The sequence below is a fragment of the Bombus impatiens genome, unplaced genomic scaffold (assembly GCF_000188095.3).
Source record: "Bombus impatiens unplaced genomic scaffold, BIMP_2.2 scf_0463, whole genome shotgun sequence".
In the NCBI taxonomy this organism is placed as follows: Eukaryota; Metazoa; Arthropoda; class Insecta; order Hymenoptera; family Apidae; genus Bombus; species Bombus impatiens.
In genome coordinates, this window is record NT_176882.1 from 1,043,577 (window position 1) to 1,057,849 (window position 14,273).

A 14,273-nucleotide genomic window follows, 5' to 3' on the forward strand; every position below is an offset into this window, starting at 1 on the left:
CTCGCTCGGATCTATCGCCTTTTATTTTATTTATTGACTCTTTGCACTCCTATCTTCATCAGTTTTTATCTCAGAAGCTCCTTTGTCGAGTCACACTCGACATTCTTTCAATCCCGCCTTTCTTTGTGAAAGAAAACCAGGCTTTTTGTGAAAACGTGCGAAAGAAAACCAGGATTGCATCCTGGAGATTGTTTCAAGATATATCATACGCTTAAAAAATACAAAATACAACGACAGAGTGAATAAAACTGGCATTTAAGTGAATTCCTTTCTTCCTTTATTTATTTTTGTAATTATTCCTTCCTTTATTTATAATTGTCTTATATTTTAGTCAAAGTAAATTTCAAATAAAACACTTGAAAGCGTTGGGAGCTACTGGTAACGAAATTGAAATAAAATTCGCAATGCAAAGGGTTAATGATACATCTAACGATGAAAATATCTAACGATCTCAGGATCTTTAACGGAATAGATGTTTGTCAGACTCTATCCAGTTGATTCAGGTCGATCTCGATCGCCTACGTAACTGGCGTTTAGCTAATAAATTATCTCTCAACTTATCCGAGTGTCGTATTGCGCGTTTTAATCATTGGAGAAATAACCTAGCGTTTAATTGTTTCATAAATCGTACGCCATTATCCACGCTTGATAATGTGAAAGATCCAAGTATTATTTTCTCATCTTGATTTATAACCTCGTCTTGATTCTTTAGGACTTATTCACGGATCCTGCAAGTCTCTTAAAAATACAAACGCTCATAGAACATCGTACTGTCACCTTGTCGAACCAATTTTAGGGTACGATGGTGTAACATGATCTCCGTATTGTACGTCTTGCAGCCATAATGTCGAGAGTTCAACAGAAATTTTGAAGGCTGACTACCAAATATAGCAACGTTCGATGACGTTTGATTTTCACAGTTACGTCAGTATCTTTGATAGTTTATATCTTCCGATACCGAGCAAGAGAAGGATAATATCTGATACGATCTTTATTAGTAAAATAGTTAAAGGCGATTGTCGACTGTCCGGATATCATGCAGCTGCTATTTCTCAATGTACCACGAAGAAGCTTCAGAAGTCACCTGTTGTTTCATACGCAACAACATCGCACGTTCTACGATTGTTACAATGTAATTGCATAAATCGCGTATGGTCAATCGCAGGAATCCTCTTGCCACATCGCATCTTCTCGGTCAATGTACAGTATCCTTCTCGACATTCTCCCGAGCGTTTTCTATGCCAGTGTCATAATATAACTTTTCTCATTGCTCCTTCGTATCTATTTTTAGTCTTTCTCTTTGTTTCTGCATTTTCTATTTCTTTTCATCTCTTCTTTATTTTTGGCTTTTCTGCCCCGTATGTCGATCTGTTATATCAAACATAAACAAATAAATATTTCTCTCGTATGCCTTTTTGCGTATATAGTTGGGCTTGCGTAAAATTATTGGCGAAAAAAGTTTGCCCGGAATCGCGAGTGGAAAAAGCGTCAAGAAGCGTCGCGCTAGACGATACGAAACGAACGAGCGTGATTTTCAAAGTCAACGACATGCGAAGATGTTAAATAACGTTTCATTTTGACGGCTATTTATTAGCGGGCAATAGAATTGTTATACCGATGTCGAGAGATGCCAAGGAAACGGTTCGTTGCATCACGTCCGGATAATGCTCCTGCTACTCTCCACAGGATCGTCAAATTTCCGCCAAGACTTGGCCCACATGCCAGAAGGCGCCGCCGTTACTCGCTATTGCGATTTCTTGCCATAGAAGATGGAATTTCGGTGTCTGAATTGTACGCTTTCCATCTATGCAGCGAATTCCTCTCACACAGTGCGCATTAATCAACACTTTTGCGATCGCGTCTTTCAAGTACGATGGAGTTCCGGTGTTCCATTTACTTCAACGAAATTTTAGTCAATGGCCGATTAAATGAATTTCTCTGCCGCCGATGAAATCCGCATGTCCGAAGTGAATGGAAAATTCGAAGTATCGCGAAAAACTCGATCAACTCCTATTAGTAGCTTCTTCTTTAAAAAAAAAAAAAATTATTTCCTAAACGGTCGTAGGACATTGCGAAATCGTAAAACGTCGCGTATAACAAATTTTAATAATCGCGTAACAATCTTTGATCTCTACAAGAACTTTCTATGAGATTTGACAATTATTTGATTTGATAACTTACCGCGATCACGTGTTCTCCTTTGCCAGCCTTAGCAATCAGGTCCCAGTCGATAGTGTCCACGTAACAAAGCGCGGGATTCTTCTCGAAACGAACGGAACCCCTTACGATGGTAGTTAGACTATGCAGCCCGATCTCCTGCAGGTTCATCATCTCGAACGCGACAAGGGCGTAATTTATAAACAGAGAATGGCCTCGAATCACGGTCAGGTTAGGGAACAGGCGACCGATACTTCGCAGCCCTTTTACCCTATAGCATGTACACAAAAGAATAGAGGTAAGAGAGAAGAAAAGACAGATGCGAATGTATTTTACATTTATTATATTCATATTACGCGCCTCCTGTATATCTTCGCGCATTTAAATTTCTCGTAAACGCATGAACATCCGCAATCTAGTTATCGTACACTGGAATTCATCGACCGTTCCTTTCTCTCTTCCCTACTCGCAAAAATATATTTCGCGGATATTCGAAGAAATATTATCCTTCGCGATATTAATACTATTATTCACAGGCGTTTTCTTCTTTAAGATTATAAATTTCTTCGAAACGTGAAATATTTTCCACAGTTATTTTGCTGCTTCGCGTCTACCTCGTTGCACGACCTTTGTCCCACTCTCGAACGTTTCATAGAAAGTATAAAAGTCTCGATACAAACTTATACCTGCCGATGTTCTGGCCGTTTACGGTACTTTTCGATGCTTGTGCAAAAAGTGGCCAGAAAGGGGCAACCAACGAGGAAGGAGGAAGCTGAAGAAGGAACCGGCGAGATAATAACAACGTACAACGAAGTTTAGTGGCCCTCGACGATAGAGGAAGCCGTAGAGACAGATAAACCGCGCCGGTTTTCTACTTTGCAGCGACGCGACGCTCCCGTTGGCTCTGTCACTTAATTCCTTTGTGTATTTGCCAATGACTCGTCGTTCGACCATCTCGTACGGTTCATGGAAAGTTTTTTTTTTGTCCCTTACGAGTGTAAAGAACAGAGTGAAAGAGCGTTACTTTTGTGGAAGGAAAAATTTTTGTACGTTCGATTCGACTTAAAAGACGTTGAAGAGAGGCACGATATGTCGTATTTTCCTCTGTCGTAGAAGCAAAGTTTTAAAATTCAATGCGAGGATCACGTGCAAGAAGGAACGTGATAAGCAATTTTTAGTCATTTCCATAGTAATCCGTTCTATGTTAATTGAAATTTGCATAGATCGTCTTTTTATTCCACCGTGAGATTAAATATGTACATAATTTTGCACCTTATCGAACATTTCAGAAACGATTGCAATTAATTCTACGAGACGTATCTTCGAATCGAATCTAACAAATTATTTCCTTTCCAACTATGTTAGCCTCCGAGCGATATTAAAAAGTAACAAACCGATAAAAATGAACATTTCATATCTTTTACCTCTGTTCTTGATAATACGTTATCGACCGATTCCATGTCAAACTATCTTTTTTGCTTGATTTTGCAATCAAATACGTCTTTTCCTCGCCGTCTCCAACATTTAGAAAACATTAATATCGCTAGTTCTATCTACATATTAGATTATTCCATCTTCTTCGAGTATTTCATATTAAAATACTTCTTTTTAGTCGATAAATGGCAGTAAGATCAGGAAATCGATAAAACTAAACCTGTCGTATCGTTTCCTTCTAATCTACGATTTATTTTATTACTTGAATTTCAGAAACCACTGTTATCGTTTCGTAATACTTTTGCAGATGGAAAATCTCGTAGAAATGTCGTTTCTCACTCTGCACGACGTGCTCCCCAAAGAAAACGTGAATGAGCAAACTAATCTAAACTACTCGACTCGGTAATAACGACAGAGAATTTAAATCGTTCGACAAATTGAGGATGCGTAATACCCCAGCAGACAGTCGTTATATTTTTTCCACCTAACGTTTATTTGAAAGTGAACTACCAACGATTACCTATAGAGAAGCAGGTATCCGGTGATCTCTTTCAGTTCCGGGAAAGAGATATTGGCATACTCCGACGGCTCGGCGTTGTCGATCAGCAAAATTTGTACGAAGCCTTCGACTAGTCGGCATCCCTTCAGTCTTGAGAAATAACGCACGCTGTTTCTTATGTCTATGCTTTGGCACACTGCAACAGAAAAAGATGTACGTGATTCGATCAGATACGACGAAGAGAGAATTATCGTGGAAGGATCGATCGAAATAGACGTTACAGCTTCTTTGCATCGTAATAGGGAATTTTAGCTTGTACCGTGATCGCTGTTATCTTCGTTGTTTCTTGGAATTGCGTTCGTAGAGCGAAGCTCCAATCACACGTATCTAATCTACCGACTTTAAGAACGAAAGAGCAAAGTGGTTTTAGACGTTTCCGTCGAATTTCAGTTATTAACTTGGACAGTGTATTTCAATATATAACATTAATAACAAAATAAGATATCAATTATAGAGTGGATATTTTTAGACAACGTTTTGCATCTTTTAAACACTCGGCTCGTTTACAGACTCGACGAGCGTATCTTCGGCATATTCAAATCGACGATACAACGGCTGCGACAAAGTAATACGCACGTGGTTGCGTTCGTACAGATTAATCAGATCCAAGGATATCAATAACTATAAAAATTTCATTTTATAAGAATGAAATGTAGCGCCTGATAAAAACTCGCCAATGTTTTTTCTAGCCACTGTACAGTTTTCTCTACATTCTGATGAAATTCGACGTGAATTCGCCAGCTGCGTAGAGAAATATTCCATTTCGTTTTCGAAGCGTCCACCGATTCTTCTTTGTTCCCTTGGATCAAGACAGAAAACACTAAGCCGACCGACGATCGAGGAAAGGGTGACGAAGAACACCGGCGACCCTGAGCCGTGGCAACTGCACCGATTACGATTCATTAAATCTCGACCAGAGAGGGAAACGAAACTCGCCTCCGGAGGCAAGGTCGAGCAACCTGACTAGATCGTTGATATCCGTTGCCTCCCCTTCTCTCAGTCTCTTTCTCTACGATCCGACAAACCGGACCAACTTGAACGCCAAAGTTATTCAAATTATTCAGTGAATCACTCCAAGTATAGCTGGCGATAACAAACTGAAATCTTTCTTTTCAGTTTGCTTCAGCGTACCCGCTAATCTGCTCTTTCTTCGTGATATCGATCACAGTAATCGAAAATGCGATATCGATCGAAGCTTAGCTTACGAATGGTATCGGTGATCGATCGAAACGAGACTTGGTGATAAGGAGAGAAGATGGACTCCAAGTATGAAATCTTAGTTTCAACGATTCGTGCGTTTTAGAGGATACGGATTCTCGTACGATGGCGAGCATGGAAAAAAGAGGAAAAACACAAACAGAGAGGGAAAGGGAAGACAAGAAGAATGCAATTATTGGGAAATAATAAGTACAAACGAGAGGGAATAAATAGGTAATAAACGGCGGAATAAATAAACGCGTGATTGAAGTGTAACAGGAAGAATGTTTTTATAAAGGTGAAGTATCAAGAGATAAAGAGGACGGATAATCAAAGAATACGCCTATATGCTATCGTAATTACGTGCAAGTTTAGTTTTATAATAGTTTTGTTTCGTGTTCGCAAACTATGTAAAACCAGGTTCAATTTCAATCCAGTTTCACGATAAAATAAATAATTACGATACAAATATTACAATATCCAGCATTTATTATAAATAGGGAATTTATACCAAATTCAACTTTATTTTCTAATTATTACTCGACGGTTTAAAAGCCACTCTATATGTATTTATAGCGCTTTAAAGAGCAGATAACGTACCTTTAAATATTCCATTATAAGACAAATAGAATTTGTTAATCGTCTGTTTATTCTCTACGCCTTCGCGGTGAACGTGAGTGAACTTTCGTAAAAGGTGGACCGAGTCCCTAAAACAAGAGTTTTTGGAGCATTTTTGCTCCAACATTCTACGCTAAGCGGAGAACGAACGCTCGTTCGTACTTTCATTTTACCAAATTATACTAAAACGGAGAAAGAGTGAGCATTCGTACGCTCGATCTAGATACGCACCATAAGAATGTTCTAAATCGAGCTAATGGAATAACAAGGAGTCAATACTGGGTCGCGTGGCAAAGTAGCGTGTCGGTTCACGTGTATGCAGACGTGTGGCCACGACGCGACATGACGCTACGCGACGCGACGCGACGCGACGCTACGTATCGTCGCTGGAAGAACCGTGACGAAGCGTCGACTCGTCGCGGTCAACTGTAACGGGTTGCGCTAAAAATACTCGCGACGGCTGACATTGGGATAAACATGAGAGCGCGCGCGAGTTGATCTAGGCACGCGGCCGCTGTGTCGCTTCGCCTCGCCTGATTTCATCGCCACAACACCGCCATCAACGATACAACCTATATCTAAATCTTCGATTTTTAACACATCGTCGATCGGCTACTACTATGCAAAAAATATATATTTCATTTTGCGACCTACCACCGGTCTAGCTTACGCGAAATTTATATTTTATTTTGAGACGCACTACCGACTATTTTATGCAAAATTTTATTTCATTTTCAGACATATCAGCGGCTATTTTATGCAAAAATTTTATTTTATCCTGCAGCGTAACACCGGCTGTAGATTATGCAAAAATTGTATTTTATTTCGTGCCGTACCACCGGCGAATTTATGCAAAAATTTCATTTTATTTTGCGGCGTACCATCGACTAGTTTATACAAAGGTTTCTTTATTTTAAGTCGCACCACCGGCTATTTTATGCAAAAAATTAATGCGTGCCACCTGCGACAACGTTTGTGCGTGAATTCACCAGCTTACTCGTCATATATCAACAATGCGTTAATCTATGGCTCGTTCCTTCTTAAGTTCTTTGGTATTCTTAGTCGTCTACGGGGTCACTGAATCTTTCTGGCAAAGCGTTCCATTGTTAGAGCGGAGTTACGATGACTGTAAGTGCAAAAAGTAGAATCAAGGTCGTAAAAAGCTTGGTCCTTCCTTATTGCGATATATATTATATTATATTCAGAAACAACTGTTACAGCTAAAAAATTAAAATGTTCAATTATCCAAAGATGAAAAGAAAATCAATTTATATCTTTCTGCGGTTGCTGTCTTGCTTTATAACTGGCTACTATTACAGTGTACAGGGATCTTGCAACGTAAAGGTTAAGCAAGTATGCCTCATTTAAACAGACAGCACTGTACTTTCTTAATCCGTTGAACGCCAACGTTGGGTTAATTGCAACATTCCATTTGTAATTTCTTTTCAATCAACTCACATTATTGGATTCTATCGAATTCACATTCTGATTACGAGAAGAAAATCCGCGTATTTGTGCAAAATTTTGTTCGTTATTTATTATACCTCTCTATATATACAGGGTGGTTGGTAACTGGTGGTACAAGGGGAAAGGGGGTGATTCTACGCGAAAAAAGAAGTCGAAAATATAGAATAAAAATTTTTTTCTTTTTTTTTTTTAATTTTTCCAGCGAGACAACGATCTACAGTGAGATCCGTTATAACGTACCGCACGCGTACCGAGCGAAAGTTCAAAGTCGATTTTCTCGAAAACAAAGCCTCGAACGAAAAATTTTTACTCCATATTTTCGACTTCTTTTTTCGCGTAGAATCACCCCCTTTCCCCTTGTACCACCAGTTACCAACCACCCTGTATATATAGAGAGGTATAATAAATAACGAACAAAATTTTGCACAAATACGCGGATTTTCTTCTCGTAATCAGAATGTGAATTCGATAGAATCCAATAATGTGAGTTGATTGAAAAGAAATTACAAATGGAATGTTGCAATTAACCCAACGTTGGCGTTCAACGGATTAAGAAAGTACAGTGCTGTCTGTTTAAATGAGGCATACTTGCTTAACCTTTACGTTGCAAGATCCCTGTACACTGTAATAGTAGCCAGTTATAAAGCAAGACAGCAACCGCAGAAAGATATAAATTGATTTTCTTTTCATCTTTGGATAATTGAACATTTTAATTTTTTAGCTGTAACAGTTGTTTCTGAATATAATATAACCATCTACAATTTTGTACAGTTTGAAATTGAAGAATTTTATAGCATTACGATAAACTCTTTCTTTTTACAAATTATAAAATTTCATTTCGTGCCTTCGATTTGCGGTATACTTCCCGTAATATTTATTCTAATTTTCCGTATCTACCGTGCTTCGCAAAACAACAACTCACTTTATTTATATTTGAGCGATAGCATTCTATTTACACAACTTAGTTCGAGCTGAACGATAGCCCGAACAATCCAGCGCTCGCTCGTTCGATAGCATTCGAAACGCTTTGATCTGTTTGCCCAAAGAGAATAGCGGATCGTTCGAGTCTCGTGAGATTGGCTGATCTCCGCCGGGTCAAACAACGATGCCTTCCTACCTTTGGAATCTCAGTCGTTTCTTCCGTATCGCGTCACGTTGTCCGATTTTCGAGTTACACCGCGCTCGGGAATCATCGTTACGTTCGAAACATCCGAGACTCTTGAGACACGACAGACAAGCGCACTGGGAGCATCGGTTCGAAGCGGCAGTTTTTCTCGAACGAATCGTCGACGAAAATCGAATCGGACGTGCCTCGATGTCACCGATGCCCACGCACACGCCCACCGGGCCTATTCGTCACCAGGCGATTATTTGTAGCATAAGTCACTGATTGGAGATTTACGGGATTATACGTGTTATATGTACACCACAAGTATTTTTGATTTTTTAATAATACAACCGCTGTAAATACACGTCTTCCCACTGCTTCGACAATTTTTAGTTGCTGTTAACCCCTTAACCTACGATTTACGTTCGAGAATTTTGGGCCGAAAACGCAAACAAGCTATTTCTACATTATATTATATATTATATTTGGCCCGATCATCGTACTACGGGCTATGCCCGTAATATTTACGTTTGGCCCGATCATTGGCTATGCCCGTAGTTGCAGGATAAAAGGTTAATTGCCGGTTATAAATTGCTGTGCTATAATTTCACAATTCTTTAAATTAAAAGGGAGAAATAGGATAGTCGAATGATGTACAATTTGTAATGTTTATTCGATAGCTTTTGAAAGGATATCGATGGCTATCGATGCGGGCTTCAACGTTTAAGAGATACCAAATAAACCAAACGTCGACCTTCGTTTTTTCGAGATAGCCGCCAGCGAGTAAACATATTCGGCTACCGTGGTTGATCGAATGTCCGTAATGAATCAGCTCTGAATCCGCGTGGCACGCGCCAACCAGCATATCGTCCAACGACGAGTCGACCGATTGATAACGGAGCAAGCGCCAGTTTTCTGGCTCCCAACTATCAACACGCTTCTCTTCTATCAAATGTCCTCTATGCGGTTCTACAATAGTACGGACGTACGTCCGGACTTTGATCTTTACATTTCACTCTTGCTCTCGTTTCAACCAACCAACAATATTTTTAATCTCTAAGAATAATATTTGACATAGGATTGAAATCATGCACTCCGACGCTTTTATCGTACGTTTTCTCAAACTTGGGATATTTTTTAACGCACAAGGAATAGCTACATTCGGGTCGAAAATGACGGAAGATACGCAGCAGAGGTTAACAACTGGACCGCGTTTAACGCTTTGCCGACAGTGTAAATTTCTCAGTAACTTTAACCAGTAACCGGAGAGCTTTTTGCCAACATGTTTCAAGTTCAAGACACTAAGGTGGCGTCACCGGACATTAACATTTCATTTGCACTTGACACCACGTTGATCTCACCGACCGTGAAAGCGTCAAGCCAATGAAAATATGAAAAGAATCCGCGCAATGTACAAAGATATACAAAATATCGATAATGCGAATTTTAAGCGGTTATATCTTTGCGATTTTCACAAATTACGTGTTATAAGAGCGCGATCGTACGATTTTTGGCATGTACGTACATACAATTTTCGATGAACAGAGGAACAACGCGGACGCGTTTAACGACGCCGATCGAGCCGATCGGTGCTCGTGTGGCTGAGGAATTAGCGACTCGCGCGAACTACGCGTAACGCGATTCCTTGGTTGGCGAACAGCTGAAATCTTTAATCGTGGGTAACCTAAGCTATTACCGGCGAACTCGAGCCAACGCGCTTCCTTCGCGCGATTTTTCCTTTCGTCGTTTTCTCGCGTTCACGGTGTCGCGTTTCGCGAGGAATCGAATTCTGGCCGCGTCCAACGAAAAGTCACCGAGTTATCGCGAATCGACCAGGTAAACGCGTTTGCACGCTACTTCGATCGCTCTCGAAGGAGAAAAGGCGAGGGTTGGGAAAAATTTCAGAGACGTGCGACGATGATTTGAAACGTTAAAGTTGCAATTGAAAATTTTAGTTTGGAGACGTCTCGAGAATTGAACCACCACAGCTTCTTATCGATCGGAAGCATTATTTTATTTACTATACAAAGTATTGTGCGTTCTTATTTATTATATTAAGGTAATATTTTTAATTATAAACGAATATCTGTTTGATCTTACAAATCACAGTCGGATTCTGAGCAGACATCCTGGAACTATTCATTTAGTTTACCTTAAACCGTTTCGACAAGATTCACGTAGACTAGGTTTCAAAGATCGAGGGCAACTCGATTAATTAAACGATTAAATTATTGCAATTTACTACTGTAACTCTAGCAAGTGGTTTCGACTTCTCCCTCCGGCCATACAACACTCAAGTTTACGTTAAATATACAATGACGCTAATATGATCGATCACACGTATTCTAAACCATCTATGTTAGTTCGTGTCGACATTTCGTATCGTAGTTTACGTTAACTATATGCTGTAGGATCGATGATATGAATCAATTATCAAAATTATGAATATTTATGAATGTCGATATGTCAACGCTACATAAAAAGGTAAAATCAATAACTTCCTACGATAAATATTCCTGTGGACTGTATCGAACCAACTCGCAAGACTTTGACCTCGCCAAACATGTCAAAACACAAGAATTTTACGCTTACATGGCTCGAGTTGTAACTACTGTTCGAGACTTCCGGATATAGTATACCAGTGTGTCACCTGATCTTTAAAGAAGCTAGCAGCTATGCTGAAACGACGCGAAACGTCGGTATAATGCAATACTTGTGGACACGGCTTAAAAGCCGCGGCAAGTCTCGAAATAGTAAATCGTTAAAACGCGTTTGAAATATCGACGCTCCGTCTGATCGGAGATAAGCTCGATGGAAAGATTTGGCGCGTGACTCCGCAAATTTAGCAACGATTTCTACAATTTTAGCTCTAAGCTTATCGATCGCTGAGAATAATGCGAATTTTGTAAATTATAAACAGAAAAAATAGTTACAGCGCACCTATAAATAAACGGAGACACGTATAAATGGAGACAAAGCAAGGAAGATAAATATAACTGTAACGTAAGACCGATGTGAATCCCAGAGGATGGAAAGCTGCTTTTCTCAGGGCGTTACTTTCCGATCTGGAACATCGGCTTTTCCTTCCAAACGATTGCCGTTCAGAACCACTCGAAATGCATATCTTATCGCCGCGTCTACGTCCAGTCGATATCGATTGTACATCGTGAAATCGCGTCGGTGAAGACGTTTGCATGGATTCGAATTTGACTCCAACTAAACTATCCAGAAATTTCAACGACCTTAGGTTTGATTAAACAGTGTGATACCGATTTCCGTCGTTTCGTGGTCACGTGATCGATAGCACTATGTATACATTCGGTGGAAACGATATGACACGGTCATAAGTCAAAGCTACAAGAATGGATTTCATTGATGCAGCCGGAATCGTTCGCGTTTTAAAGACGTTATCGAGGTCACCAGTTGAAAAACAGGACAAGTCCACTTTCTGACGGTACGTAAGTTACGTAAGAATAAGAGATTATTCGTGTAATAATCTTTATCCGAATAAAAATCTGTCGAATAACGTATTCGTATAAGAATTTATTCGGTCACTTATCTTTCAGATCAATTAGATTTTTATTCGAAGGAATTTGAATGCTGTTCGATCGCTATACCAACCGGTGCATATCATACAGTGTAGATTTTATTCGCCACTGATTTTATGATCGCTTTATATCGTTTCTATCGACGGTAAATGATTCGATTATCAAAGTACGATCGAGTATTTGCGTAAAAATGATACGCTGTGTAAGTTTTAACTCGTACAACGCAATCAAACTCACTTTAACAGAGTTGTTTCTCTGTATAAGGAGAATTTGTCACGTAAGAATGTCGTTGATCTTTTTCGATAGACGATTTTTCTCGTAACCCGTCTTACACGTGGATAATTTGGGCCCTGGCCGAGTAAAAGGTTGCTTTCCAAGCAAATCGCGTATGTAAATCGTATCGGCGTTTTTTTTGCGCGCGTATTGGCTGCGTTATCAGCATAACGAGACACGAACAACCGGTTATCACGACTATCACGGCGGGTTGGCCCAAGGCAATAATAGTGATAAGCCAAGTGAAATTGTCAGCAATGTCTCGATGTTTGCAGCGCTATCAGATTCGAAGCAAAAAGAAACATCGTCTATTTTCTCAGTCTTCGTTTCTAAACACGGTAAAACTTGCTTATTTTCCCAGTCATCGCCTCCAAAATGTAGTAGAACTTCGTTTGAATGAAATTCCACTTTACCAAACTCCTGTTATCCGAACAACGAAGACTACGTATCTTTATTTTTAATTTCTTTGCCATAGAAGAGCAACTTTGCACAGCGACGAAACAATTTTACTTTCGCGTTTAAAACGAAACAATTATTGTAAGATATAAAGGATATTCTTATTTAATTTTAATGTCCACCTACACGATATTTTCTCGGTCCTTCGTTATATTAAAAAATAACGGCGCCTCGTAACGTACGACGTGTTTCGTTCTACTGTGCAAAATTCACAGACTGAAGTTTAAGATGTCAAAGCTTAGATGCTTTAAATAGCCCTACATTGCTACAGTCTAAGAAAGCTCGTTGTACTCGTGCCCTATGAAACGACATCCATCATAGGCAGGAGATGCAAGAGCGCGATAAGTTCTCGGCTTGGCGACTGCTAAAGAAACATTATCGACCAGGCGATGCAACGATTCCTTGTGTTTAATAGGTTAACTCGTAGAATCGTGTAACGCGAACTCGTGGCCCGAAATCATGCTAATTTAATCGCAGTCGTGTAATGTGCTATAATGCGGGAAAAGGTATGCGGCGGCTCGCTAGAGCCGTAATCAACGCGGACGAAAATTTATGCAAAATCGCCGCGCGCCACCTCCGAAACCTGACGAAACACGCCGACTTGCGGTGTAACTGTAAAATGACCCAGTAAGAAGCTATAAGCTCTACTCGAGGTGCTTGCAGTCGTTCATTTTCCCAGCAATTCGGGCAGGAATTTGGAACCGCTGGAAAATTCCGCTTTGTACGTTAGAACGAACTTTCGCACGCACGTGTCAGCAAATAATAGCTAGAAGCCGGATATTTATGCAAATACATGATTTTACGAACAAAGCTATAAAGATAGAATACACGTTGGGTCACGAAAGTTTTCAAACACTTAATAATAAAATTGTTTATGTTAAAATAAAATTTCACCAAACTCGGTGAAGTGTATTCTATGTTAGGAAGAGCAAACATTACATCATGCAGGAAATGGTACCTGCCATAAACAATGCGATACCGAACGAAGAATTTGAAGCAAGTTTCCGAACAATATGTAAGAAACGTAGTACTACGGCTCTTCCCGACTCGAATATTTTTTAGCCCGTGAGAAACATTGTTCTTTCGTTACTCGTTAATCGTTAATGGTAGAAATACATTATGGAAATTTTATTAATACACGCATCTATTAATAATAAAAATACATTTTCTGAAATACGAGATTCTTTCGTTAATTATAAGTAGCGGAGGTTCTAATTATTTTTGCTCGATGTATTTCAATATGATCGCCGGAGAAGAAGGCACTGTAAACGCCGTGTTCTCCGTGGTTCTTTTAAAATCTGCCATACGTATCTGCTATAATTCAAGTTCGAGGTATGAAATTAACCAACACACTCGCGACAATACTCCCATCCGGCACGCTCAAGAATTCTCAAACACTATGCGTATCGAGGCGTCGATCGACGCTGGTTTTGACAACGACCGCTGCCGCCGCCGC

At 39.8% G+C, this 14,273-nt stretch overlaps 1 protein-coding gene and 1 long non-coding RNA gene across 9 annotated transcripts in view; one reads left to right on the top strand and one right to left on the bottom strand.

Moving 5' to 3' along the window:
• LOC117151826 overlaps positions 1-14,273 on the top strand; it is a 133,831-nt gene that overhangs the window by 71,546 nt on the left and 48,012 nt on the right. The gene's annotated exons all lie outside the window — the stretch shown is intronic.
• Positions 1-14,273, bottom strand: part of LOC100748223 (insulin-like peptide receptor) — a 116,579-nt gene that overhangs the window by 21,542 nt on the left and 80,764 nt on the right. For 4 of the 5 annotated variants that reach the window (XR_002946946.2, XM_024368557.2, XM_024368556.2 and 1 more), the window contains exons 3-4: positions 4,112-4,286; positions 2,182-2,428 (exon numbers count right to left, since the gene is read on the bottom strand). Coding sequence is in view for 4 of the 5 variants with exons in the window: in XM_024368557.2 (XP_024224325.1) it covers positions 2,182-2,428; positions 4,112-4,286 (422 nt within the window). In the remaining variant the exon portion in view is untranslated. Of the gene's footprint in view, positions 1-2,181; positions 2,429-4,111; positions 4,287-4,843; positions 4,937-14,273 lie in introns of those variants that run through there. The other variant, XM_024368558.2, reaches the window with a different exon arrangement.